Source organism: Canis lupus, chromosome 9, assembly GCF_011100685.1.
Source record: "Canis lupus familiaris isolate Mischka breed German Shepherd chromosome 9, alternate assembly UU_Cfam_GSD_1.0, whole genome shotgun sequence".
NCBI classification, from domain to species: domain Eukaryota; kingdom Metazoa; phylum Chordata; class Mammalia; order Carnivora; family Canidae; genus Canis; species Canis lupus.
Genome location: NC_049230.1, coordinates 55,773,067 through 55,797,235, shown reverse-complemented (window position 1 = coordinate 55,797,235; position 24,169 = coordinate 55,773,067). Strand labels below are relative to the sequence as shown.

The following is a 24,169-nucleotide window of genomic DNA, read 5'->3' as shown; positions in this document are numbered from 1 at the left end:
GGCTTCCTGGAATGTCTGAAGAGTTACGTGGATCTCTGAGCCCTAACTGACAAGGCTGGCTGAGTTTTATGTTCTGAGTGTATTTTCCTCCTGCTGTGACCACACCAGCTTTGGAGACTTAGATGCTGAGAAAAGCTAGTGCAGTAGCATGTCAGAAACTCACCTATAGCCCCCCCTGATCACAATTAGGATTAAAAGTCAGCAGTCTGGGATTTGAGTTCTATCTCTGTCACTGATTTGTTTGATGTGCCAATTTCTGCTTTATTTTCCTCATCTGCAAAGGGAAATAACAATGCTGCCACATTTTCCTGGAGTGTTGTGTGCAGTCACTAATCCTGGCCCTCCAATCTCCAAATGTGAGAACATTCCTCAGCTAGGGTCAGCTTCTATGGCAAGGGAGGACATTAAATTACTTATAAAGCTGCAGCTGGAAAGAACAGCTCAAGTTCTCAGTGTGAAGTTAAGATTTACATCTTCTGGTGTGATGTGGCAGGCCAGCTTAGGTTTGTCAGACCTGTCCTGATTCATTGACTCTCTTCCAAAGGGAAGTAGCCCTGCGAATGTCCGTCAGTTTCATATTATCTTATTAGCAAGCACAGGGTGTCCTCTCCAAGAGAACTGTCCAGAAAATAAGATATCCCCATATCAGTAAAAATGCGGCCAGGATGAATCCTTGGAAATGTACATTTTTTTCAGAAGTCCTCCATAGTAGTTATTAAACTCAAAACATTTAATTGGACCTTTAGAGAGTATTAGACTCAGGTCCCGCTGAGCAAATGTCTGTTGAGGCTGGTGATAGCTCTGAGAGGTGAAGGGGCCTGGGAGTGCCCAACTTCCCCAACCTGGACAGACCACGAACTCCAGACCATGATGGTTATGGACTCATGGGATCTTAGAGGAGGGAACCTTCAGGCAAGCCCTGTCTGGGCTCCAGGGAGAGTGGCAGCCAGCCACTGGTCTCTGAGCATAGAGTGAATGGGTTCCTGGTTTGCTGAGGCTGATGTACTACCTTCTCTGGCTTCTCAGCAGTGGATCTGACTCTTGCCTGAGTTGTGAAGTGGGAGCCGTCACTGTGCTCTCTCTCATCCTCCTCCTTTTGCCAGGCCTTCTCTCTTCTTTCATCTCTCTGGGTTGGATTTATAGGTTCAGGAGCCCTTGTTTTTCTCCTCACCCTAAAAGTAGTTGGAAGATTAAAAATAGGTCAAAAACCTAGACTAGCTAAAACTCAGCATGTCCTACGGCTCCAAGGGGGAGCACGTGGGAAGAATCTAGCCAGACAGTGGCCCCTTAAAATGCCAAAGCTTTTCATGTGTGGGAAGTACAACCCTTTGAGCCCCAATCCCTCAGCAGGGCTTTGTACCTCTAGAGGCTCCCCTAGGACCAAGGCTTGACCTGAGGAGTTCATATAAGTATACCAGCATTCACCTGGAGGGAGCTGCCTACCTTCAAACAAGATGGCAAAAAAATCTTGGTGGTTTCTGTTTTTGCAAAGTGAACCCTGGGGCTATCATTGCTTCTCACTGACGCCATAGAAAACCATGCTAATGACTCCAGGGCTGATTATGGTGCATTATGAGAGCAGAAGCCCCTGCATAGGGCCTTCCCCAGCCAAGTGACAAATCCCATTTATGGACCACCAGTTGTCTAATAGTTGCCATCTATCCAGACTCTCGTCAGGGATGGGGCCAACATGGTGTGTTTTCTGCAGGACCTGGCCATGGGCACGGATGCTGAAGGGGAGAAGATCAAGGACCCCATGAGAGCCATCGTCCCCATTCTACTGGATGCAAATGTCAGCACTTATGACAAAATCCGCATCATCCTTCTCTACATATTTTTGAAGAATGGTAGGAATGGTGGGATAGGCCCTTTCTTGGGCAAATGAGGAAGATGGGAGAGAGAAGACAAAGTAGAAAAGTAGTTTAGGAGACATGGAAAGGGGTATTTAATATGGAGACCCCAGGAGCTCTTTACTTTTGGGGAAATATAGGCAAATCAGTTGCAACTAAAAGCAATTAATTCTAGAGTTAATAAAGGTGTGACATCTATGGAGGAGGACAGGTGGGAGCAGGGAGAAACCACTGACTACAAAGCCAGTTTGTGAGAGCATGTCTGCCACATACTTTAACTAGCATCACATTGGTGATCTCTGCCTTTAAATAACTGATTTTTACCCACATCATAGTTGCCTGTACATGTTCATTGTGCAGAAGATGGACACTGAGACTCTTGACTTTGATGTGAGTGGGGTGGGCAGAGATGGCTGGGAAGCAGGAGGCGGATAGAAATATTAGACCATGATGGGGCAGTTGATGATGGTCATAGCCTGGGACAGAGTGGCTAGAGTTGAATGGAAATGCTGATTATGTCCTCATCTTACAGTAAAGTTGATGTGGTGAAGATTCATTTCTACTCACCCTGAGGAGAAGGGGTGCTGCCCCCCCTCAGCTGATTGGCTCTGCCTCTGAGTATGTGCTATATGGTGGTTGGGTGTGGTGACCGGGGGTTTTGTTCTCTCAGGCATCACTGAAGAGAACCTGAATAAACTGATCCAGCACGCCCAGATCCCCCCAGAGGACAGCGAGATCATCACCAACATGGCACACCTGGGGGTGCCCATTGTCACTGACGTAAGGGGCCAGCCTCACATATGGGGAGGGAGAAGCACAAAGTGGGCTGGCCTATCTTATCTTTTCTCCCCTAACTTAAGGGGGCTTATGATACATACATTCAGCATGGAGAAAGAGAAAACATAAAACCAGAGGAATAGGGACACTTGAGTGGCTCAGCAGTTGAGCATCTGCCTTCAGCTCAGGACATGATCCTGGAGTTCTGAAATCGAGTCCCACATTGGGCTCCTGCATGGAACCTGCACTTCTCCTCCCTCTGCCTATGTCTCTGCCTCTCTCAGTATCTCTCATGAATAAATAAATAAAGTCTTTTTAAAAATCAGGAATAAAGGTATAGCAACATAGTAAATATAGTAAAATTGAAGGGTAACACCCAGGATGTGTGTATCAAGGAGTTGCACAGTCATTAAAGCTGAGCCATGTTGAACCAGCCCCAAACGGGAGTCACACCAGCTTCATCCTCCGTGTTTTGAGGTCAGTCTGGCTCTGCCTTTGCACATCCAGGTCCAGCATCTTCTGTGAGGGCAGAGCACAATGCTTAGCGTCAAGCAGGCTCACCACTTGATTCTTCACTGGTGATGATTCAGAACCAGACCAGGGCAGGGTGTCTGGGAAGCCTGAGCACACGGTGCGGTGCGCTCTAGAAGAGGCTGGGGCCTGACGGGCTCCAGAACTTTAGGAAGAACCCCGGGCACTCTTGAGGGTCTTCTGCTAGGAACCTCACTGTATACATTCTTTCTATGGGGAGTTGTTCACACAAAAGTGCTATAAAGCTAGAGTTGCAAATGTACATCTTTTGGAATCTTAGAGTCAAAAACTTTGTCCCTGAGCCTAGACCTGAGACCTAGAACTGGAAGTAGTTTGGTATTTTCAGACCCTTGTTCACAAGAGGCACCCAAATGGGAATGGAAATGGTTTACTCACACCCACCAGACTATTGAAGCAAAATCAAAGACCAAGTCCTACCCAACGCAGTCTTTTCTCCTATAATCAAAAGCAAACTACTTTCTTTAATTATGAGGATTTTTTGTTTAAGATTTTATTTATTCATTCATTCATTCATTCTGGGGGCGGAGAGAACACTTGTGTCCCAGTTGAGGGAGAGGAAGAGAGAGGGAATCTCAACTTGACCCCTGCTGAGCACAGAGCCCTGTGTGGGGCTCTATCTCACAACCCTGAGATCATGACCTGAGCCCAAATCAAGAATCTGATGCTTAACCAACTGAGCCACCCAGGTGCTCCGATACCAGAACTTTTTTGAATGGCATCTGTACTTTTGACCCATGTTTGCCATTTTCCATCACTTTAAAGGACCAAGTTTGCTTCAAGTTCTCAGGCTAAAGCCTAAGGGGCACATGCTGGACTTTTCCAGGAAAACCCCTCCCACTTCCTACTCTGCCAGTGCTGACTCTGCGCAGAGAGTCCTCAGGAGGGATTTTCAGGGGCCAGTAAGGTCACTGGGGCCCAGGTGACCCATGACTCCATCTAATTCATGTGTGTTTGTATTCAGTCCACACTGCGCCGCAGGAGCAAGCCAGAACGGAAGGAGCGCATCAGTGAGCAGACTTACCAGCTCTCGCGGTGGACCCCGATCATTAAAGACATCATGGAGGTCAGTGAGGGGGACGTGAGGATGTGGAGGAGATAGCCAGGGCCTAGGGCTCCTCACTGATGGGCCCAGAGACCTTCAGCTTCACTTGCCATAGGGTGGTGGTGATAGCTGGGGTTGTCTTCCCAGGAGGATCTGTATCCAGTCTCAGGGCTCTTTGAGGCCCTGTAGCCTTGTTCTGAGTGTTTAGGAAGAGCAGCCCTCAGAGGCCACCAAAAGTAGATCCCCATGATCCATATGACGTAGCCTCATAGTGAGACCTCTCAGGGGTGCTGCATCTGAAGAACCAAACATGCCAGCTTCTACAGGTCAGATGAGTAACGAACACCACTCTGAGGGTGCAGAGATGGAGGGGCCTTGGGTATATGACCTGAGCCAATCCCTCCCTAAGACTCCCCGTCAGTCAGGACCCCTGCCATGCATGATTCTGCCTCTGCTCTTCCATCCTTTGCCTTACCTTCCTTCAAAGTCCCCATCAGGTCTGACTGTTCACATATACTTCCCCTGTCTGACCACCCAGCACCCCAGAGGCCACTCCAGACTCCTATAGTGTGTGTCCGGGATGCCCTTTGTATATATGTATCTGTTCAGTGTTTGGAGTTAGTTTTTTTTAAACCTTGGCCTCTGCCCACAACTGATGTGTCCTCTGGCACTGTGCCTTGGACATAGTAGGTGCTTTGTATTTGTGAATGCGAGGTGTCCCTCCACTCTCTGCTTATAGCTGAAAGATACCCTGCTTAGAATCCTGCCCCCTCTAGGTCTTGGAGCTACACTGTCCAGCTTCTGCTCTCAATAGGTGGACAAGCCTGGGATCCAGACAATGAAGGGCTTTCCCAGAACTCCTGTCAATTCAAGCAGTCCATGTTGCTACTGAATTTTATGTTAAAATATATATAGTGAGTCAACTTCCTATTTTTAAAACCCACAAACCAAAAGGATGCGTGAACATGAATATCTAGAAACCAATTACATTTCTTTGTATTATAATTAAAGCCCATCCCTCTGTCTCATTTGTTCCCCTCTCCTGCACCTCTCTCCAGCTCCCTAAAGAGATATGTGTGTGTAGGCTTCACATGGTAGTTGTTAGGAGGAGTGGAGATTTCTAGGCAGCAGGAGGTACATAGCTGGAATCCACCCACCAGATAATTAGACCCTTGGAAAACTGAGTGTGAGGTCTCGGATGAGAGACTCCCTGTGCCGGGTTTCTACAAGACTGATGGCAAGTGTCAGTTTATTGGACAGAATGCAACATTTATAATCTCACATAGAATGTAAAAGAAAACGAAAAAACAAAGTAGATGGAAAGCAAGAAAAATTAATGCAGTTTTGTTTTGTTAAAGTTTTTTGTTTTTTGTTTTTTTAGTAATCTCTACACCCAAAGTGGGGCTTGAAGTCATGACCCCAAGATCAAGAGTGCTCTTCTGACTGAGCCAGCCAGGTGCCCTGTCACAGGTTTTTTGGGGGGTTTTTTATGTTTTTTGTTTTTGTTTTTGTTTTTTTTTAACTTCTTTTAAAGAAACAGACCTACAGACTTATCTCAGCGTACCAGCTGGTTATTGAGCATCTGGTCCATGCAGAGCACTGTGCTAGGCACCTGCAGCAGGCGGCAGGGCAGAGGAGCTCTGGTTATTGCATACTTGGCCATGTCACTTTGCACTTTGCTAAGCGACTTGTTCTTTGAATCATCTCACCTTGATTCTGTCAGCCCTTCTCAAACAAATGGCAAGCCCAATATCTGTCTCTTTTCTTTCCAGGACACTATTGAAGACAAACTTGATACCAAGCACTACCCTTATATCTCTACCCGCTCCTCTGCCTCCTTTAGTACCACCGCAGTCAGGTGAGTGAGAATCCTGAGCAAGCAAGGGGGAGAAGTGGGACCATCTCTGGTTGTTTGTCAGCTATCTGGTGGTCCGGTCTTGAAGCAGCAATATCCATAAGAACCCTCCCACTGCTTCTCATCGCAGCCAGTGTAGGCCCAGTCCTTAGAGCAGCCCATGAGGCCCTTCATCCTCTCTGGCTTCCCATTCTACTCTGACTCACTCCTTACTCTTCCCTTTTTTCCCTCCACCTCTGCCGTACTAGCTTCCTTCTCTACACATGCCAGGCTTACTTCTGCCTCAGGACCTTTGCACTTCCTTCTTCCTTCTTCCTGTCCCCCGTTATCTGCATGGCTTGCCTGTTATCTCCTTCACACCTTTAATCAATTGTTACTTTCCCCCACCTTCCCTAACTACCCTGTTTAGCAATATACTACACGAGGGTTCCTAGCAGCATTATTTGTAATAGCTCAAAAGTGGAAAAGACTCAACTGATAAATGGGTAAATAAAACACAGTGTATTCATACAATAGAATATTATCCAGCCAGAGAAAGAAATGAAGGACACATGTGCCACCATATGGGTGAAGCTTGGCAACATTATACTAAGTGCAAGAAGCCAGTTGCTAAAGTCTACACATTGTATGATTTCATTTGTATGAAACATCCAGCGTGGGAAAATCTATTCTCAGGGTTGGGGGATGCAGTTTGGGGTGGGGACATGGGGGATGACTGGTCACAGGTATGGGCTTTCTTTCTGGGGTGATGAAAATCATCTAAAATTGACTGGTGCTGGTCTGCAGTTCTGTGACTAGACTAAAGAAACCATTGAATTGTACACGCTAAATGAGAGAATTGTATGACAAATGAATTCTCTCTCAATAAAGGTGTTACAGAAAATAAAGACCAAAAGTGATAGCCTCCCCTCGACATTTCATCTCCCCCTTCCCTTTTTTGTTCACTCCGTAGATTATACCAGCATGTAGTACAGTTTTTGTGTTTACTGCCAGTCTCTTGTTTACTGCCAGTCTCCTCCAACTAGACTATCAGCCTCGTGAGGGCAGGAATTTGGTCTTTTATCCTCAGTTGCTAAAACAGAGCCTGGCACATAGTAGGTGCTCAGTGAATTCTGCTTTCGCTTTTGATTAATTCATTTTAGAATTTAAAAGGGGATGAATATGTTGTCTGCATAGAGCCACATTTCTCAGAATCATCCTTGATAGAAACATAGATGATGGAAAAGCAGATGCCTTGGGTTTATTGGGTTTCTGTCACACACATACCTGGTGATGTTCAGACATTTCAGCTTTGAGATGTGAGTTGACAGCAATCCATACTTCTGTCCCTGGGTTCTCCAACACTGTGTTTCTTGGTCACTCATGCAGTCTTCCAGGGTCTGTTTTCAAAAGCTTTTCCTCTTGCTCTCCTGCTTGCCAGACATCTAGAAGCCTTCCCTGCTGTACTCTGCAATGACATCTGAAGGCATTTCGCCTCCAGACTCTTGGCCTCCCTCATCTGTGTGGTATAGGCTGTTCCCTGACCCACAGTGGCATCTGTTACCTTTCCTGAGGTGGCAGGCTCAGAACCAGGGTGCTACTCTGTTTTCTCTGACAGGAAGAGCTTAGCGTGTCTCTTGAGAACAGTCAAGGCTAAATGAACATTGAAGCTTGGAACAGGAGCATCGCTAGCTCCAAAAAGGTCATCCCAGGGGACTGCTTGTCTTCTCTCTCGCCTCATTTTCTTAATCTAAGAAAGCAATCCATTTCTCATTGTTTCTGAGGACAAGGTGAAGACCTACTAAGAGAAGTGAGGGGCAGCAGGGACCCCTCTGGGAACTGTCCCACCATCAAAGTACCGGTCTTTCAGGGGCAGCTCAGTGTCATGTCTGCTAGGAAGACTTCTCCAGTGATGCCCAGATGAAGCTAGAAGGCCCTCCCGTGTGTGTCCTGGTGGCACTGAGCTCTTCTGTCATAGCACGATTCTGACCTGGTTCCTTCTCCCCACCCACCCCAGTTAAACCCTGAGCTCTTGGCAGGCACGGCTGAATCTCCCTCAGGTCAGCACTGAGGTGCTGGGGGAGACTGGTTGGTGAGCAGCTTGGTCCATGAATCAGCATGCCAACCTGAAGACAGGCCTTGACTCTGTCATCACCACTCACCTCCAACAGTGTCCCAGACAAGCCTAGAAACCTGTATGCTCGAGGGTAGAAGCCTGACAACTACCATGAGGGGTGAAGCTGTTTAATGTGACACATCAAACTTTAAAGCTAACTTGAGCCTGCCTGTCACCTACGTGTTTCCAAGAGAGTGACAAGCCCACAGCATGGCAGCCAGACCACTTGATAATATGCACAGCCGTTCAGCTCAACCAGCACTTACTACTACTCTGTTTTGGTGACTGGTGTACAGAATAGATGTGTAAATAAATCACTAAGATATGAAGTGATAAATACTTAAGATAAACACAATTAATTTTTCTCTCCTTCTTTCCTTCTTTCTCTCTCCCTCCCCCCTCCCCAGTGCCCGCTATGGGCATTGGCATAAGAATAAGGCCCCAGGGGAGTACCGAAGTGGTCCCCGACTCATTATTTTCATCCTTGGGGGTGTGAGCCTGAATGAGATGCGCTGTGCTTACGAGGTGACCCAAGCCAATGGAAAGTGGGAAGTGCTAATAGGTGAGTGGGAGCATGTATTCTAGAGGGAAGGGGCTGCTTCATCGCACTTTGACCCATTCCATGCTTTGGTGTTTTGTTCTGTCTTCAATTCTTCATTGCCCCTGCAAAACTTAGCCTCTAGATAGTTTGTGGACAGCAGCAGCTAAGGGGCAAAGGGTTCTTTCCTTGTGTCTGCACTGTGCCTCATGATGAGAGGCAGCTGCAAGCAGTGGGAAGCGCCTGGTCAGAGACTCCAACACACCCCCAGACTCCCGATCCTGCTTGGCCACTGCCAAGTGGGTCACCTTGAGCAACCACCCCACCTCTCCATGCTGTGATTTCCTTACCCAGCCTTGCCCTGGGCCTGAGGCAGGACTTGTCAGTTTCCTGGTGTTGGGCCTCGTATCCAGAAGATGCTCAGTGAATGGAAGGTAAATTATCACCCCCTCCTTTACCTGTCAGTTGGAGATAGATGGACACAGCGTGCAAGCAGATACTGCCCGAAACATACTGGCCTGCAGGCTGGACTCCCTTCTGGTTCCTACCACTTCTAGGTCTGCCATACCCTTTCTGGCATTTCTTTTTCAGAAGAAAGGAAGCAACTCATTAGAGCTGACGTAATGCAGTGGAAGATTTTACTCCTTTTTCATGCCTGCACAAGCTTCCACAGTTTCTAGGGCTGGAAGGGAAGAGTGAGCTGAGAAAAATCATGCTTTCTCCAGATGCCTTCCTTTTGCCTCATCTCACCCTTAACAAAATGGATTTGCACCCGGCCGGGCTGCCTCGTGACACTGATTGACAAAAGGCTGTCAGCACATCCTGCCCCGGCCTTTCCCCTTATCTCTAGTAGCCATGTCAGTTTTATACCTCCACTTTGGGGTGACCAAGTCACAGTGCCCCCTAAGCTCTGAGTAAGCAGGTTCTGCAGGCCAGCCCGTGTGGCCATTCTTGGGTGTGTCAAGATGGACCTGGCACTGGCAGCCCCGTTTCGAGATACCACCATTCAGTGGGAAGATTGGCCATCCTCCCTTTCCCCTTCCCATTCCCTGGAACTTTCCCAGCTGGTCACCATTTCTCCCCATATTGTTTTTTCCTTTTTGTTACATGGTCCATGTGATATCGTTCTCTCTGTCCCCTGCTCATGTGTGTTGCATGCGTGTGTCAGGTAACTCTCAGCTCAAACACAGCTTTCCTGGGCAGCAGCTGTCACAGCCAGGCTTTGGTGTAGATCTCCCTCTTCGACTTTGGTCCTGACTTGCAGTTCCCTGTTGGGGGGTGGAATACTGGGGGCGAAGCAGTTGCCCATGCAGGTTCATGGAGAGGCCTTGTGCAGACAGCTGACGTCCGCAGCGTGGCCTCACCTGCTTTGTGCATGCTGGCTGTCCTCGCGGCCTGTGTGCGCGTGCCTGCCTCTTGCTTTCTTACACCTCATTGGCTGCATAAAACGTAGGCCTGAGTTGGCATGTTCCTATAACGTACCTTTGTTCAAGCAGTCAGCTGGACTCTGTTCTCCCGCAGGTTCTACTCACATTCTCACTCCCACCAAATTTCTCATGGACCTGAGACACCCCGACTTCAGGGAGTCCTCTAGGGTATCTTTTGAGGATCAGGCTCCAACAATGGAGTGAGAGCCAAAGAAACAAAGTAAAAGCAGCTTATTACAGAAAAGAAACTCTTCCACTCTGAAGGGTTTTCTTTGATTATTCCGTCACTCTTTTCCTTTATTTTTTCTTTTTTAGTTTCTTTATTTGATTTTCTTTCAACAAGAAAATGCTTGCAGTTCTTAACACCGATTGAAAATGTGTCTGGTGCTGCCTTCACAGACCCTGCCACGAGAGCCTCTGGGCCCCGGCCTGCCAGCTCACTTGTGCCCTAGGTCACCTGCTGCTCATTCAGGCAGTGCAGCCCCCTGGGTTTCAGACCAACACTGATCATAACTGCTGTGACCAGTCCTCCATCCCTCCAGCTGAGGGATGCTGGGAGCATGGCACACAAGTCTGCTGGCCCGGGGTGAATTTGCGGGCACCAGGCAGGGAACACATAGCATCCTGCTTGTGACGTGGTATGGGAACTTGAGAGTGAGGCCAGCAGGCGTTCAAGGGACTGTCATGTCTAAGAAGGCAGAACTCCAGTGGAGATGTCCACGGGCACCTGATCATGAGGAAGGCTTATTGGAGCGCATCAGAATAGACTCCACATCAGTGGTAGTTAGACATGAAAATTCCGTTTTCCCAGGACAGGCACTTATCCTGAGGAACAGTTTCTAAGGCATGATGGGGTCAGGAACCACCATGTACCTAGTGAACTCCAGCCACCAGTGGAAAGCCCGCGTCTCATGTTTGCCTGGGGAAAATGGCCCTTAATAGTCACTTACTTTTTCAGTAATTGCTTTTATTTTCATTCTCCTGTGGATTTTTTCCGAAGTTGAGTCATCACACCCACCCTCTCCCACTGAAGTCTCTTAGTGAGATCTGAGAACCTTTGGGTTAAAATCTGTTCTTAACACTGTGTGCTGTTTGCAAGAGTGTCCTTTCTTCCACCACGCTTGTGCCTTTGCCTGTTACCCAGGACCTGGTGTCTGTCTGGTAGATTACCCAGAGTTTATTCTTGTCCTCATTCCTTCCTCTCTCTTTCCATCCCTCATTTGTGGCTGGACACCTCCTCTGATGTGTTGTGACAGATGGTTACTGAAGAACTGTGTTGTAGCATCAGTTATTCTGAAGCTTTCTCATGGAGTCTGGTGATGAGGCCACATTCTATGTGCCTGACCTCGTGTACTCCATGCATAGTGTCCACCCCCACCCCAACCCCCTCTCCCGCCTCCACCCAGGCTGAGATGTGGCCTGGTGAGTCATGGAGCATGAGTCACCTGTGAGCAGTGGCAAGAGCTGGACTCTAGCCCCAGCTCTGCCAGGAGTACCTGTGTGACTGCAGGAGCCACACACCTCCACCCCCCGCCATATACACACACTTGCACACAGTATGCAGAAAGCAAAGGCTGGATTGCAGGGCCCCAGGCTCCTCAAACCCTGTCTAATTCCCTAATCCAGACCAGGTGCCTCAAAGATTGCAGGCCTATCCTCATGCATTTGCGCTCTCTGATGAACCTCAGGTGATTGGGCCATCAAAGCCATGACCAGGGAGCACCAGAAGCATGCTTGTTTGTATAAAGAGAACCACTCAGTCCAAAAAAGGACTCCCTCTAAAGGTCAGAATAGGCAGCTGTGCCGTTTGTCTCCTCTTTCCTTTCTGTGGCCAAGAGATGGCTCCCCTAGGGCAGTAGTGAGGGAAGAAACAGCATGTGGGATGAGCCTGCTTGGTCCATGGTCCATGGTCCACGGTCCACGGTCCATGGTCCACGGTGGGCTGACTGTGGCCTTGGGCTGCCTCCCATCCTGCCCAGCTGCCTTCCCCTAGAAAGTAAAACTAGTGGGTGGTGAATAAAAGCAAATGTTAAAAAATAGTCATCGTTTAAAAAGATATATTCATTGTTTAGAAGTACCTGGATTGGTTGGTAATCAGAGACATCTGGTTTTGTGTACACATGGCAGGCAGGTGATCAGCATTTGCTGTGGGATGTATTTTAAGACTTTCAGAAGGACAGATGTTCAGTCCAGGCTGCTGCAGTGGCAGACTGCTCGCAGGGTCTGAAAGACCCAAACCCAGACTCCAGGGGCTCCAGCTAGGATTCGCTCTGAGAATCCCTGCTTCAGAAGCAGCCTGTCCTTCTCAGGCTGGTTTCCTTTGTTTTATGTTCAGTCAGCACTAAAGCATCTCAGCAGCCATCTGAGCAGAGAACACAAATAGACTTGAGTTGTGTACTCTTGGCTTCTGAAATGTTTTTCTGGGCAGTGCTGTGTTTTAGAGAGTTCTATTAGGAAAAAGCAAGGCACAGAGCCCTAATCCTGGGGAGGTCAGGAGGCAGATAAAACTATGACTTGCCCCGTTCTGATTATCCAGGTGACCAAAGATGAGGACAAGGCAGGACAGGAGAGGGCTGGGATTGTCTCCTGTCACAGTCTACAGTGACTTAGTTTCTAAGAGACAAGTTTCCCCGCTCAGCAGTGGATGAGTGTCCCCGGCAGGCCCTGCATGAGAGTGGCCCCAGCACCTACTCTGTCCTCTGGCACTTCTCTCCCCCAGGTGCCAGTTCAGGGGAGTGGGTGTCAGCAGCCGAAGTACACAGATGCCACCAAGCCCCACCTTAATCCCATTAATCAGTCATCCCTCCACATTGTCCAGAAGTGAAGTCTTTGCATTAGATCTTCACCCCAAGCTCTGGGGGGTTTATGTTAAAAGTACCAATCATGGGATCCCTGGGTGGCTCAGCAGTTTAATGCCTGCCTTTGGCCCAGGGCCTGATCCTGGAGACCCAGGATCGAGTCCCACATCAGGATCCCTGCATGGAGCCTGCTTCTCCCTCTGCCTGTGTCTCTGCCTCTCTCTCTCTGTCTCTCATGAATAAATAAATACAATCTTTAAAAAAAAAAAAAAAGTACCAATCATGAGGGAATGTCCAAGGGGCTGTATAAAGCTAGTCAGGTGTGCTGAAAATCTGTTACACAGCACTTGCACTTGGGAGAAAGTTTTTGTTTTTGGTTTTTTTTGTTTTTTTGTTTTTTTTAATTTTTTTATTTATTTATGATAGTCACAGAGAGAAAGAGAGAGAGGCAGAGACATAGGCAGAGGAAGAAGCAGGCTCCATGCACCGGGAGCCCGATGTGGGATTCGATCCCAGGTCTCCAGGATCACGCCCTGGGGCAAAGGCAGGCGCCAAACCGCTGCGCCACCCAGGGATCCCAGTTTTTGTTTTTTATGTTGACTATTTTGCTTTATTCCCAATTGGGGTCAGACAAATCTCATTTTTCAGTGGGACTCAGATTTGAATCCATTCAGAGCCAACCCCTTACCCAGCTGCTATCTAAGCATTCACTTGCATGTCCCCTCCCAGGGCTAGGAGCCCAGGGTGCCCAGAATTGAGACCAGTGGCATGGCTGCTGGGCCTGGCTGTGCCACCAAAGGGCTATGAACGAGCACAGTGCTGCTCTGGGCTTCATTCTCCCCTCTTTAAGATGTGGGGCAGGCCAGAGCATGTTTCCCAAACCTGGTAGATCTCAGACTCCGCTGGGTGGCTGTACACATTAAATGTACACATTCCCTGGTGCCTCCCTGGATCTTCTGAGTTGGTAGGTCTGTTTCAACCAAACCTAGGAAAGCCTAGACTAGCTGATCTGTAAGAAGACTGATTTTTGGGCTCTCTCAGTGAAGAGAGATTTTGTCCTGGCAGAGCTCACAGGATCTGGCCCCCAGCCTCAGCAGTCTTTTGGATGACTTGGTGTCTGGAGACCACTGTTTACATTTCTCAGTCTTGCGGTTATGTAGCATAAGAGGGACCCTCAAACAAAAACAAAAATGACAATGACAACAAAAAAGAGGGACCTACCTGGTCAGCTCCCCGTGGGTTCAAGATGCGGGTCTGCAATATGTGTATGGTGGACTCACCCAGGTCCATTTGCAGTGTTTGTGGTGGTGAAAAGCTTGACCAAGATACTAATATAAAACAGAGGATTGTGGGGGGGTGGGGGGGGTCCAAGAATTAGCTCTCAGGTGATTTGAATTAACACCAGCTGGCCTGGATCCTCTAAAGACACTGGGTGAGTTTTTGCGCCCAAATGCCCAGGCCTGTTGCAGAGATCCTTAGTCCTGGACATCATCTTCTTTTGGTCACACCTGGCAACACCAGGTGGTCAGCCATCAGATGACAGAGAGTTGTAGAGCGTGGATTCCTTAACCTTGTTGGGCCTCCCTCAGATCTTGATTGTGCACGTAAGCAAGGGTAGGGGACACTTTGGGATAGGCGAGGCTCCCTTGTGATTTTTTGGCTAAGTTGAGTCTCTGTCTTATTTCCTGGAACTCAGCTGGATAGTGTGGGAGGGCATTAGGGACAGGTTCCCCACATGTGCACTGTTGTTGCCTTTACCTGGAAAGCCCCCAGGCTAACCTGCACAAGGTACCCAGAGGCTGGCTGTCTGGATGTAGACACACAGACCACATGGAGTTTGAGATTTGGAAGGCACTCACTGTGGCAATGGTTTACTGTCAAGAATTTGGCAATGTTTATTTCTATTTTCTCATTTGTGGAGTAGCCTTTGGCCTTCTTTAGGACAAGGAAGATGAGTAAGATCACAGAAATGAGTCTACCTTTGGTACCTTTAGAGGAGGGCGGTGCTGTTAGAATGCCCAGGGACCCACTGCTGAAAGCCCTGTGGCATTTGCTGAAGGAGCCTCAGGTCTGCAGAGAGATGGGTCAGCTTAGAGCACAGGGGCTGGTGCAGGCTGTAAGCTTGGCTCCTCCAGGAAGCAGCCATAGACTGGTTCCTCACTCAGGGCAGTGACAAGGGTGGCTAGGGCTTGAACCACAGAAGGCGGGATGTTGGAAGAAGCCCCTCACGCTGGAGAGGGCTTTACAAGTTTTCTGCCCATCTGGATGGACCAGGAAGGTTCAAGGCCTGCACTCCCAGCAGCCTCGGGTCATGTAGTGATCAAAGGCACAGGGATCTGGTGTTCCGAATCACCCCAGTGAGCCAGCCAAGGCTTTCTTTTGCCTGCCCTCAGGGTGGAAATCTGGCACTCTGCAGTGTCTGTCCCCACCCCCACAAGGCCCATTCCTCCGCCCTGCACCTCCAGGGAGGCACATTTTCAAGTACGGGTCTCTTTTGTTCAGTTCTTCTCTCCCACCGGGACCTCTTTCTTTGAAGCCCACTGCATGTGTGCAGGCCTCATGTTCACACACCGGTCACTTCTGTTCTGTTTGAGTAAAGTCCATGTCCAAACCACACAGTCCATGCATCTTTTTTTACTGCACTTATTAGCTCTCTCTCCTTATGAAAAAAGACTTCATTTATTTATTTTATTTTTTTATTTTTGCAGTAAAAGTATATCTAACTCCATTAGCTTAAGTTTTTGGCAAGCATTTCTAATCTCTTACAATGTGCGGTCTCTGCAAGGTAAGGCCTCAGGTACCCTGGCCCTTTCCCTTTCACACCTGAGGTCCCACCCATGAAGGCAGCATCAGCCCACTGTCTCCCAGAGGTCAGTGGCTTCCCCCAGGGTGCCCTGCCCATCACTTCCTCCCTGGCAGGCACCATCCTTCCCATATACGGCCCCCTACCAACCCGCGCACCCCCTTCCCAATCTTTCCCCTGCCATATGGTTTGGAATTTCTCTCCCTGGCTTCACCTCGAGTGCAAGAGAAAATCAGAAATTCAGCTGCCCTGGCCCCCTGCCCCCCACACCCTGGCAGATGACTGACGCTGAGCCCACATGGAAGGCGGGTTCCCTCCTTGGTACAGCCTGGGATCCTGCCTGAGCCGGAGGATGTGTTTTATTTATCTACAGTCCTCAAATGACCCCCAGGCCTATTGTGATGTGGCCCCAACACCCAACCCATGACCCACTCCCTGCTTCCTCTAGAGCGGGACCAGGGGTGCGGGGTGGGGGTGGGAGAACAGATGCAGAGGTGGGAACTGAAGAGCGGGAAAGGAGATGTGGTAAGAACTGGAGCCAGCAAGCTCACTGTATTTTCTGCCCCCCAGGATCCACGCACATTCTCACCCCACAGAAACTGCTGGACACGCTGAAGAAACTGAATAAAACAGATGAAGAAATAAGCAGTTAAAAAAAATAAGCCACCCCTCCAAAAAAACGAACCCTCTTCCCACAGTGCTCCACAGCCCCTGCCGCTGCCCGCCTTGGTTACTTTGCTGACCCTGTCCCTCCACCGCCTCCCCCAGCTCTGCACGCCCTGGCCGGCACTGTCGCCGCTGCGTTCTCGTGTTTAATGATGCCCTCTTCTTGTGTGAAACAAAAGAAAATAATGCATTGTGTTTTTTAAAAGAGTAACTTCTATATGTGTCCTAAGAGGAGAAGTTCCTACGCAAGGGACACACTGCTGGAGTTGTGAAACTGTCTAGAATGAATGGACACCTTCTCCCCATTATTACAATTCCGTGACCTTGTATATAGCCCAGTGCAACATGCGCAAATTGCTTGAGTATGGGAAGGTAGACATTTGGGTGTTTTACAAAATTCTGTTTTGGGTTGTTTCCTGTTGTTTTGGGGAATCACAGAGATATCTGTTCCTGGAATATTTCAAACTGAGGATTAATCTGTTGTCTTCACTCCAGTTCATACCCCTCATCCAGATAAGTGTGGCAGCGAAGATCAGATGATATCTTGCAGGGTTTGAGCTGGAAGCGATCCCTTAGCCTCCTGCAGTGGCTCATCCTCCTGTGCCGGGCTGTGGGAGGGGGTGGAGAGATCCTGTGAAGTCAGGCTGGGTGCTGGCCCACGTGCATGCAGCCTGTCGCTGCTCCCTCCCTGGCCCGTGTCCACAGTGCTATGATCCTGAGGGAAGTAATCCTGCAGCCAAAGAGCAAACTCCCCCCAGGACCTTCGTCTCTTGGAGAAGCAGTTAGGCTGGGCTTTTGGGCCAGACCCTTCCCTTCCCTGGGGCCCCACCCCGAGCAGAGCTCCTCTTGCTCAGTGGGGTCAGCACAGGTGGAGCTCCAGGGTCAGGAACAAACGAGAACAGAATGGTTTCCGAGGGCTCCCGGGCAGAGGCGCCCTTCCTTAGAGAAGGGTCTGGGCCCCTAAGACTTGAAACCACCAGAAAAACAGCCCATTGGATTTCTGCAGACCCTGTTCCCATTCAGATTATCCTCAGTTTAAGATACTTCATAATACTTTATTTTGTGTAGTGTGGGGTCATATGTCGTCGTGCTTGTAAGAGAAAATGATCATTTTACTCTCTGTATAAATCTTAGCTCTAAAGCAAAAATGAAAGAAGCAAATGCAGAAAGGATGCCTCGTCATCCTCAAGACTCAGCAGCTCTCCGCTCTCCGATGGTGAGCGCACCACATGTTCTGCTGCTGTTGTCGAAAAATATGACAGTGGAAGTCACAAAAATGTCCCCTGCCCAGCCCCCCCACTGCCCCTGAATCCCCGCAGACCGTGTGCATATTACTGTCTCGTGATGTCCTTGCAGACGTGGTGTGTGCTAGTTCCACGCGGCCACCCGCTTTCCTTCAGAGCGTGTTCCTTCCCGTTAGGTGCTTCGTGGTATTCTCTTCTCAAGGCTTCAGAATCTCCCCTGCGCACTCAGATTAGTTTTCAGGCCTCTTCTCTCTGTCTCCCTTTTCCCTCTTAAGATATCTTGTTTCCTTAGGACAGAACTGTAGGTGCTTGCACTGGTTTGTTTCTTGCTGTCACTGCTTGTTTTGTTCCCTCCCCTTGACCAAACAGGGCTCACGCTTCAGGGCCTTGCGCGTTGAACATGTTGGGTTTTCTTTCTCTGTTATTTATATAAAAATAATTTATCAAAAGGATATTTTAAAAAAGCTAGTCTGTCTTGAAACTTGTTTACCTTGAAATTCTCAGAATCTCAGTGTTGGAAAGTATTGAAGCACAAACATGTATCATCTCCGTACCGTTCTGTACTAAAGCACTCAAGTCTAATAAATCAATCAGCACCCATTCATGGTGTCCGTGGTGACTCCTGGTGTGGCTTTACCTTGGAGAGTCGGAGGAGAAAGGTTTCTGGAGTCTTCTGGGTCCCAGGCAGTGGCACTTGCATTAAGATCTGTAATGGTCTCACATTCGAGGACAGTGCATAAAGCTTGTCCTGGGCCCTAGGCAACAACAGGGCACTGCTTGTGGGCCAGGGAGCTCTTCTTTCTCCTTAGTGGAAATGTCTCTCCAGCTCAGAGACTACAGGCCTCTTTCTTTGCAGATGCTGGGATTCCTGGGTGGCGCAGCGGTTTGGCGCCTGCCTTTGGCCCAGGGCGCGATCCTGGAGACCCGGGATCGAATCCCACGTCGGGCTCCCGGTGCATGGAGCCTGCTTCTCCCTCTGCCTGTGTCTCTGCCTCTCTCTCTCTCTCTCTCTCTCTCTCTCTGGCTATCATAAATAAATAAAAAAATTAGAAAAAAGAAAATATTCTTTGCAGATGCTCCCTGCTCAGTGGCAGTGTATTTAAGGCGTGTGAGGAGGGCACTTTATCAATCATACTGTTTTCCTCTCTTCCTGCTACCACACTCTTTGGCTTTATGAGCTCCCAGCTCAAAATCTGATGCATGTGCTGTTGCTCTGGAAGTCTGTTCAGAACCTGGGGAGAGGGAGATGGGTTTGGGCCAACTTGGGGAGTAGACCCTTGAGTTAGGGTTGGGGTCACACTGGAAACCTGCTGGAATAGGAGGCACGAGGGCATGGGGTTCTTTGTAGGAATTTCTCTCTCTTTTTTTTAAATTTTTATTTATTTATGATAGTCACAGAGAGAGAGGGAGAGGCAGAGACATAGGCAGAGGGAGAAGCAGGCTCCATGCACTGGGAGCCCGACGTGGGATTCGATCCCGGGTCTCCAGGATCGCGCCCTGGGCCAAAGGCAGGCGCCAAACCGCTGCACCACCCAGGGATCCCCTTTGTAGGAATTTCTGATTCTATGCTTTGGTCCTCAGTCACTGTCTCTTTCAGTCATGTTTTTTTTTTTTTTAATTTTATGTATTTATTCATGAGAGACACACAGAGAGAGGCAGAAACACAGGCAGAGGGAGAAGCAGGCTCCACGCAGCGAGCCCGACGTGGGACTCGATCCTGGGACTCCAGGATCACGCCCTGAGTCAAAGGCAGGCGCCAAACCACTGAGCCACTCAGGGATCCCCACTGTTTCATTTTTTTTTTAAAGATTCTGTTTATTTATTCATGAGAGACACAGAGAGAGAGAGGGAGAGGCAGAGACACAGGCAGAGGGAGAAGCAGGCTCCATGCAAGGAGCCTGACGTGGGACTCGATCCCAAGATCCTGGGATCATGCCCTGAGCCAAAGGCAGACACTTAACAGCTGAGCCACCCAGGCGTCCTGATGGTGACCATTTATTGAGTTCCTGCTCCATGTGAGACCCCTCATGTGCTACATGTGTTGGGTGGCTCCCTTCCCAGTTTCACTGGGTGAGGAAGCCCAGGCCAAGAGTAAAGCAGTAACCTACACAGCCCGCTCTGGCTCGGGGGGCATCAGACACTGTCTTATAGCAGTAGTCACTGCCCCAGTAACCAAGCACCCTGGAATGAGATCCAGGATCAGAATGTTTAAATTCTAGACTGTTCTAAACGGAGTTTACATTAAAGCAAAGTAAATGCCATTTACTCCTTCCTTCCAAGCCACCTGCCTCACCACCAGCCAACAGCAGAGACCTGGCCCTTATTATGCTTCTGGCAGTTCTGTGTTCCACAGCACAGATGGAGCCTGTGGGTTGCCCCTCCAAAAAGTCTCCAATGGTGTTAGATATTCTTGGAGGAACGGAGGGTTCTGAAACCAAAACAGACGGTGCTGAATCAGTAACTGAGCAATCCTAGACCAAGACAATTCTGAGAGCTGTAGCCAGTCACTCTGCCTTTCCAGGGGGCCAAGGCCGGGCTGGAGGGTCTCACCCAGACTCTGCTTGGGGTCTGTCCACCTGCCTCGGTGTGACACCAGGCATTCACTATATTTAGCAATGGAATTTCTTCGTTTCGTATACTCTTTTGTGATTGGTAGGAGGAAAGTTGCTAGGCTTATGAACAAGGTCACTGTGCCCATGGGATTACTCTCTGGACAGTGTTCTTTCATAACAGGTAATGCATGGGGAACCAGGGAAGTGTAGCTTGCTGTCCTGGAAAATCTAATCATTGTCCTATGTCTTATTTGCACTCTTTTTCTGGTTGCTGTGTAAACGAATGATTTTTTTTTTTTTTTTTTAAGATTTTCGAGAGAGAGGGGCACCTGGGTGGCTCAGCAGTTGAGCATGAGCCTCTGGCTCAAGGGGCCATCCTGGGTCAGGGGATCAAGTCCCACATCGGGCTCCCTGCAGGGAATCTGCTTCTCCCTCTGCCTGTGTCTCTGCCCCTCTGTGTGTGTCTCTCATGAATAAATAAATAAAATCTTTAAGAAAAAAAAAAAAAAAGATTTGTGAAAGCGTGCATGTGTGTGCTCACACACACACACACACACACACACACACATGCAAGGTGGGGGAGGGGCAGAGGGAGGGGGGAGAGAGAGAGAGAGAGAGAGAGCCTCTCAAGCAGACTCCCCACTGAAGCCCAACACCAGCTTCAATCCCACGACCCAAAGATCAGACCTGAGCCAAAATCAATGGTTAGACGCTCAACTGACTGAGCCACCCAGGCACCCCAAACTAATTCTTTTTTTTTTTTAAGATTTTATTTATTTATTTGAAAGAGAGAGAGCACAAGCAAGGCCAGCAGCAGAGGAAGAGGGAGAAGCGGGCTCCCCACGGAGCAAGAAGCCCAAAGTGGGGCTGACCCCAGGATCCTGGGATCATGACCTGAGCCAAATGGGTGGGGCTGAAAGTTAACCCTACAATCACAAGGTTGGTTCCTCTAGAAACCAGCACCCATTAGGTGCTTTCGGAAAGTCACCTCATTAACATAAACTCAGGTGTGATTGAAAGATGTTTGTTAGGAATATCGAGACACCTTTATCACACTTATCACTTAGGAAATTACAAGGGTTTTAGGAGCCAGAAACAGAGATGAAGACCAAATCTGTATCTTATTATAAATCACAGCATCGGGATCCCTGGGTGGCGCAGCGGTTTGGCGCCTGCCTTTGGCCCAGGGCGTGATCCTGGAGACCCGGGATTGAATCCCACATCGGGCTCCCGGTGCATGGAGCCTGCTTCTCCCTCTGCCTGTGTCTCTGCCTCTCTCTCTCTCTCTATCTGTCATAAATAAATAAAATATTAAAAAAAAATAAAATAAAATAAAAAAAATCACAGCATCACACATGAGACCAGCAGTTCCACTTTTGTGTATATTCCTGAAAGATTTGAAAGGAGGGTCTCTAAGAGATATTTGTATGCCCATATTCATAGCAGTATTATTCACAATAGGCAAAAGATGGAATTAACCCAAGTGTCTATTGACAGATGGATAGATAAAAGGTACCATATACACACAATGTAATATTATTCAGCCTTAAAAAGGACACCTGCATGAATGAACCGTGGGGACATTGTGCTATGTGTAATGAGCCTGTCACAAAATGATAAATACTGTATGACTCCACTTATATGAGGTACCTGGAGTAGTCAAATTCATGAAGACAGGACCCCAGGACCCCAGGATCACTCCTGAGCTGAAGGCAGACGCTCAACCACTGAGCCATTCAGGCATCCTGCATTTTGCCACAATTTAAAATAAAAATAAATTTTAAAAAGTCCACTATGGGATCCCTGGGTGGCGCAGCGGTTTGGCGCCTGCCTTTGGCCCAGGGCGCGATCCTGGAGACCCGGGATCGAATCCCACGTCGGGCTCCCGGTGCATGGAGCCTGCTTCTCCCTCTGCCTATGTCTCTGCCTCTCTCTCTCTGTATGACTATCATAAATAAAAAAATAAAAAAAAAAAAAAGATTAAAAAGTCCACTATGGATTGAATGTTTCTGTCCCCTGCAAAACTCATATGCTGAAAACATAATGCTTATGGTAATGATATGAGGTGGGGCCTTTGGAGGGTGATTAGGGTCTGTGGAGACTCCACCCTCATGAGTGGGATTTGTGCACATCCTAAGAGACCCCACAGAGCTCCCAGGCCCCTCTAATTCTTGAGGACACAACTGTTAGGTCTGCAACAGGAAGAGGGACCTTGCCTGCCCCTGGTGGCCCTGACCTCTGACTTCCAGCCTTCAGACTGTGAGAAAGAAGTTCCTGTTGTTATAAGCCACTCAGTCCGGCATTTTGTTACAGCAGCCCCAAGGGGCTAAGACAACAAACTCCCCTGCTCAGAAGTGGCTTGTGGTTGGTTGATGCTCTCTGCGGGAGCCAAGGGCCCCTGGAGCCAGTGTTGAGAGAAGCCTATTTCTCTGGGTGGTGAGGACAGCCCAGCTGCAGGAATGCCCGGCTCCTGCCTGGGCCCCCGGCAGCGCTTCCTGATGTTCATGCAGTGCTGAGAGGAACAGCCCTGGGTGTGGGAGGTTCTTCAGCGTGCCTGAGGAGGGCCTGAGACTCCATTTCCACATGGAAGTGCGAGGGACACCCGCTGAAGGCTCCTCTTCACAGCGCTGCGCAAGTCCCTTCTCTAGTATCAAGGAGCTTGTTCACGCAGTTCCTCTTCAGGATCTGGCTGGCCTGTCACTCCACATGTGTTTGTTAAGCCATGTTTTAAATCCACACCGAATCCTGGAACAAAACTTGAGGAAACCAGGGCACCTGGGTGGCTCAGTGGTCTGAGGCTAGCGTCTGCCTTCGGCTCAGGGCGTGATCCCGGGGTCCTGGGATTGAGTCCCGCATCGGGCTCCTTGCATGGAGCCTGCTTCTCCCTCTGCCTGTGTCTCTGCCTCTCTCTCTCTCTCTCTCTCTGTGTCTCTCATGAAAAAATAAAAATTTTAAAATCTTGAATGAGGCCTAGCCTCCCTATCTCTCTTGGGCCCAGGCTTCCTTCCTTCCAGAAACTCCCAGAGGTGGCAGTCCCCCAGCCCTGTGGCCTCAGCCCTGGGCTGATGTTACATTGTGCTGGGCTATGCGCACTGTGACAGCTCCCAGCCGCTAGACTTTGTGGTCTGGCAGCTCCAGCAGCTCCAGGCTCACGGCCACCAGTCCCCAAAGCAGGACACAGAAGGCAGTTCATGAAACAGCAATGAGAAGGTGTCCCTGGGGTGGGTCCCCGCCCGTGGCCCCGGGGAGCCTTGGAGAGGATCTTCAAACTAATGCAGGCACGGGATACCCTCTGACTTGCAGTTATCTCCTTCCCTGCCCCCAGCACCTGGAAGTCCAGCCGGTCACTCTTGCAGCTGCATTTATGAGCCTGGCCCTAACCCCCAGGAGCCTTGCTGGTGCAGAGGAGGAAGTACAGGTCCCAGAGCTGACCCTTTCTCGGCTCCAGGCCGGCCGAGAGGCTGCTGGCCATGCTGAGGCTGGGGATTTGGAGCTACCCCCTAAGATGGGCCTGAGGTAAAAGAAGGTGGAAACACAGATAGGAGGAGGGAAAAGGGCAGCCAGGGACACTGTGGTGATCCTTTGTCTGAGCTAGGCTCCAGTGGGGGCTGCTGCTCAGTTTGCGGAGGGAGCGATGTCCAGCTGGAGTGGGGGTCCTTGCCCTGGGCAGGAGGGGCAGCCCTGTGCTGGCCCTGAGTCTTGGGCACTAAGCCAGGCCTCTCTCCCTCTCTCTCTGGAGCCTTAGTGACACCCTGTCTGCAGTTCTGGGCAGACAGAACTCCCTGCGCTGTTGTGAATCTGCACAAAGACAGATGCCTGTGTGCAATAGTGAGTGCCTGTCCCCTCTGCCAGTCGTGCTTCTGCCCTCCCAGAGCTGCCTCAGGCTGCAGGGAATGGATCCCCTGGCAACACAGACCCCGAGGCTGAGAGGCTGAGAGTACCAGGATGTTGGAAATCCCAGAGGCTGCCT

General features: G+C 49.4%; 1 protein-coding gene across 4 annotated transcripts in view; it reads left to right on the top strand.

Annotated features, from left to right (window-relative positions):
- STXBP1 (syntaxin binding protein 1) overlaps positions 1–18,248 on the top strand; it is a 74,317-nt gene extending 56,069 nt beyond the window's left edge. The window contains exons 14-20 of one of the 4 annotated variants that reach the window (XM_038549289.1): positions 1,709–1,847; positions 2,521–2,630; positions 4,141–4,242; positions 5,994–6,079; positions 8,579–8,733; positions 10,231–10,356; positions 16,308–18,248. In XM_038549289.1, the coding sequence (XP_038405217.1) occupies positions 1,709–1,847; positions 2,521–2,630; positions 4,141–4,242; positions 5,994–6,079; positions 8,579–8,733; positions 10,231–10,340 (702 nt within the window). In that variant the 3' untranslated portion in view covers positions 10,341–10,356; positions 16,308–18,248. Of the gene's footprint in view, positions 1–1,708; positions 1,848–2,520; positions 2,631–4,140; positions 4,243–5,993; positions 6,080–8,578; positions 8,734–10,230; positions 10,357–15,642; positions 15,720–16,307 lie in introns of all 4 variants that reach the window. The other 3 variants (XM_038549291.1, XM_038549290.1, XM_038549292.1) reach the window with 3 other exon arrangements.
- Positions 18,249–24,169: the final 5,921 nt, after the last annotated feature.